This window comes from Elephantulus edwardii, unplaced genomic scaffold (genome assembly GCF_000299155.1).
Source record: "Elephantulus edwardii isolate Elephantulus edwardi_28Jun2011 unplaced genomic scaffold, EleEdw1.0 scaffold00398, whole genome shotgun sequence".
NCBI classification, from domain to species: domain Eukaryota; kingdom Metazoa; phylum Chordata; class Mammalia; order Macroscelidea; family Macroscelididae; genus Elephantulus; species Elephantulus edwardii.
The window spans coordinates 287268-292082 of record NW_006400148.1 but is presented as its reverse complement, the minus strand read 5'-3'; the positions used below and the strand labels follow the sequence as shown (position 1 = coordinate 292082).

Below are 4815 nucleotides of genomic sequence, written 5' to 3'. Positions count from 1 at the left end.
TTTTTTTTTTAATAACTGGCAAGCTTGAGCATTTGTTCTCAACCTTTGGGGCAATTTGGATTTTATCTTCTGAATGTTACCTTTTCCATTCTTTTTATTTTTTACCTTTTCCATTCTTATGTGGACCTTTAAAGCCTACAAAAATGTGTTTGACCTATAACTTGCCTTACAAAAGTGTGTTTAATCTAAGTATTATAACTATTCAAAATTAGAAATTGTAGGCAAAATGTTTGCTTTTAAATTGTCCAAAATAGAAGCTATATATGAGGATATATATACATGAGGATATATCAGTTTAAATTATATTAATTAAAGTCAAATAAAATTGAAATGTAGTCTCTCATTTGTCCATGAGGAGTGAACTTATAACTATATTTCAAGTGCTCGATAGAGACAAGTTCCTAGTGTCTACAATATTGAACAAGGCAAGAGGATATTTTTATCATTTCAAAAAGTTGCCTTGGACAGTGTTAGATATTAAGTTTTATTAAGCTTAAGGACTGCAGCCTTCAACATGGATTGAGGCTCAATATCAAAAAGACAAAGATCCTCACAATTCAGCCAATTGGCAGCATCCACACGAATGGTGAAGAGATTAATATTGTTAACAGTTTTAGTTTGCTTGGCTCTGCAGTCTTGGCACCAGCAGCCAGGAAATTAAAATACGTATTGCGATGGGAATGTCTGCCGTTAGGGACCTCTCCAAAGTACTAAAGAGCATTGGTGTCACTTTGGAAGCTAAGGTGCACCTGATACATTGGATGGTCTTTGCAATCACTTCATATGCATCAGAGAGTTGGACAATGATTAGGGAGGATAGAAGGAAAGTTGATGCCTTTGAGCTGCGGTGTTGGAGAAGAGTATTGAATATACCTTGGACTGCTAAGAAAATGAACAGGTTCATCCTAGAGATGGTTGAAAGAGGCTGCTCCTTGGAGGCAAGGATTCTGAAGCTTCGTCTAACATACTTTGGACATATTGCAAGGAGGGACCAGTGCTTGGAGAAGGGCATCACACTTGGGAGGGGGAGGGACTGTGCAGGAGAGGAAGCTCCTCTATGATGTGGATTGATTCAGTGACTGGGGTAATGGAGGTAGGTGTTAGAGACAGTGAGATTAGCACAGGATAGAGCAGGCTTTATTGCTGCTGTGTACATGGGGTCGCTATGAGTCGTAGGCAACTTGATGGCATATATCGTAACAAAACCAACAACAATTATTTCAGGACAGTGTTAAAGAAATAATTGATGCTCAGTAAGTGGTTATTTATATTTTCAAAAAATAGCTTTATTCTGTTTTAGTAACAAAATCCCTTTTGTGAAAACAGAAAAACCAACATTTACATAAATCATGTGACACCTTGTGTATGAATCCAGGTAAAAAAAAATGATTAATGGGCTGACAGTCTCTTTCCTAAACCTGGAATGCCAGAAACATATCCCAGCTGTTAGTATAATATGGCCAGTTAGGCAAGACTGACAAAGCAATTTCAAAGCTAACAGATTTCAATTTCATAATCCCTCAAGTTGTATTGCCCACTTTCTGGCAGAAGTGCTAATGACTAGTATCACTGCCCAAAGCATGTAAAGTAAAAAGGAGGAGATGCCAAGGTCTTGAAAAACCCACTTTGAATAATGACAGATTAAATATCACTCATCTTAAATTGATTTTCTAGAAACTAAGCCAAGAAGCAAACTAGTGGGTATATATACTTGATAACAGAATTTAAATGAGTATCACAAGGGATGATGGATATCTACATTTTAGCTGAACTCATTCTATGAATACTCTCTCCACACTCATTAAGAGATATATAATTAGCTTAAAGGATGCAATATTATCTTATGTGCAACATCTCAACAATATCAAAATGGTCTTGGGTGAAAAACTAGAGTATGCTAAGAAGATAATCCGTAAGCTTCATCTTACTGGTTTGCTTATTTGTTTACTTCATTCCAAAGTTAAAAATTGTCAAGAATAGCTAATATTTAAGGAGCAGGCAGTTGTGAGGACTTCTGGCCTGTTAACTCAACTTGGTCCCATGCAGGCAGTCAGGTTAAGTGAGGAGACCAAGAGGTCTGGAATGCAGGGAGAAGTGTGGAGTCCCGAGCTTGCATATGATGCCCATTTAAACCTAGGCACCGACGGCTGGACATGAGTTGGCCAGAATCCAACCACTGAAGAGAAGATGATCCATGCTGTGAACTAGGGTTGATTGCTGCAATCTGATGGTTTGTTCTGGACTGGACTTTGCTAATGGATACAGATGCTCAAAATTTCCAAATTGAACAGAGGATCCTTCACTGGTTGCCACCAGAACTCCTACATTGGTTTGATAGGAATGGGCAAATCAGTGACTGGCTATCTAGAAGGGGGATATTAGGGCAGTAGGCATGAAGTAGCTGCCTTACATACTTTCACAAAAGTAATTGTTGGTTAGAAGATAGTAAGGGAGTGAAACAAACCAAAAACTCATAGTATAAATGAATGTAATATAATATAAATGAAGAACTGTACGAAACATAATGCATATGCGTGAAACAATGTAAATGAATGATAAAAATATTAATAAAAAAGAAAAAAGAACAGCAAATATAAAGAATATACTATTTGAATTTTTTATACAAACCATTCATTCTATGACTAATATTAAGTATGCTAAATATATTTTAATTACATTTATTTATTTTTGGTTATAATTCCGTTTCTATGATAGTAACTAAAATGATTGACAAATATGGCAATGCAAATATTATACAAAGACACTGAAGAATAGGAATAAAATTTCTAATTATGGTGTTAACCTCTAACAATTATATAATTAAGACAACTATGTTTTGGGTTTTTTCTTAATTTTTACATTTTATTATTTTGTGTGTGTGTGTACTGTCAAATTGGAACTGAGTGGTACAGGAGGAGATTGTCCCCCCTTCTTCAGCAGAGCATCTGGTGGATTCGAACCATGCGCCTCTGGGATTACAGTGCAGCTTCTTGCCAGTAGGCCACCAGAGCTCCCTAAGATAGCTAAGTTAACAAACATTAAAACGGCAGTAGTCAAGTCATTTATAAAAAAAAATAAAATGTAAAGGTGTATTTTAATCCTCTTTGATGTGACACACCTTGATCTTGGTGTTTTTAATTGTAATAAAATAATCTAAATCATCTTTTGTTTCCAATTTTAAGCTCTCTCCCTAAGTCTTTAATCTCTAATCTTCTTGTGTCTAGGCATTTAATTATTCTATTTTATTCATATATATGGAATTACACAATATCGGCTTTTTTGTGTCTGGCTTATTTCACTTAATATGTCTTCACGATCCTCCCATGTCTTGGCATGTAGCGGAATTTAATTTATCTAGAAGACTGAATACATCGCTCTTGGTATCCTGTTTTGTTTCTTCATTCACCTGTTAATTGACACTTGGGTTGTTTTCACATTTGGGTTATTATTAATAGTGCTGCAATGAGTATTGATGTATAAGAGTCCCATAGATGGATTTTAGTGACTTCTTTGATCTGTTTATCTGTTAGGCATCCTGATGGCGCAGTGGTTAAGCACTCAGCCCTTAACCAAAAGATTGATTGTTGCAACCTACCAACCATTCCACAGGTAGAAAAAGGAAGCAATTTAGTAATCTGTTTTGATGAACATTACACCCTTGGGAACCTTTTTGTTATTGTTGTCATTGTTGTTGTTATGTACCGTGGAGATGGAACCAACGCGTAGCTGACACTCCAGCAGGTTTCAGAGGCAGTTAATCGCGTAAGAGATTGCCCAGCCTTCTCCTGTGGAGCAGCTGGGGGATTTGAATCGCATGCCTTTAGGATTGCAGCACAGCTTCTTGCCACAAAATCATTACAGCTACCTTGGAAATGCTTTAGGATAGCTCTGTTCTGCCCTGTATGGGTCACTATGAGTCTAAATCAACTCAATGATTATAGGATTTCAGTTTGTGTGTTTCTTGAAATAAATATGTGCATCTCAAAACTTTGACGTGATCATTTGTTTTGCAGCTGCTGCAGCAGCAGACATGGCTTACCATCATATCAGACCACCCATTGGCTACTCTATCCCCAAGCCTATATCATCTCTGCTGATGCGAGGATGGAATGCATGTCCTGAAGTGAGTAATACTTTTTTTCCACTTAGAAAATCTTTTATGGTCAAAATCTGTCACAAATAGAATAGCTCTAAAGTCTACTTGCAGTGTGTATTTTAAGACTGTCAAAAAAGAAAGACTGATTTGCCTTCTGCTCTTTAGTCTCTAATTGCCTCAAGAAATCTGAGTATCTCATATTTCTTTGCTGCTGCTCTCTGAGTTTGAAATTTTTCTCACAACTGATTAGTAAAAGAGAGACCAGGGTATGACAGATGAGTCCCAGATTTATCTCAGCTGCAATTTTATTAACTATGCTTGAGCCACACTTAATCATTTTCAGAAGAAAGTAAATTGGCACGAGATGGATTTGTGTTGGCTCTTCATCATGAGGCAGGCCTGGGGAAGAGTGGACTGAGCAGTCCAGGAAGAAGGAAGACAACCTGGGCACCATAGTCCTCTCTACCTCCTTATAAGGGTATGTGATAAATTTAGAGTCCAAATGGAACAATTAATATTATGGAAGGAATAAGGAGAGAAAATAATAAATGTAAACAGTAAAATTAATATGTTTTAAAACAAGTTCATAGACTTTTAAAAGAGTAGAGAGGAAATAATTAATCTTAGAATGAAATCTCAGGTAAATTTTCTACAGGAGAAGATCCTTGTTAATTATACTGTTGTTGTTGTTGTTATGTGCCATCGAGGTGCTTGTGACT

At 36.6% G+C, this 4815-nt stretch overlaps 1 protein-coding gene across 1 annotated transcript in view; it reads left to right on the top strand.

Moving 5' to 3' along the window:
• The window catches only part of TNNI3K (TNNI3 interacting kinase), a 617968-nt gene that overhangs the window by 461166 nt on the left and 151987 nt on the right, over window positions 1-4815 (top strand). Inside the window, exon 22 of the mRNA XM_006902367.1 lies at window positions 4014-4123. Within this exon, the coding sequence (XP_006902429.1) occupies window positions 4014-4123 (110 nt within the window). The remainder of the gene's footprint in view (window positions 1-4013; window positions 4124-4815) is intronic.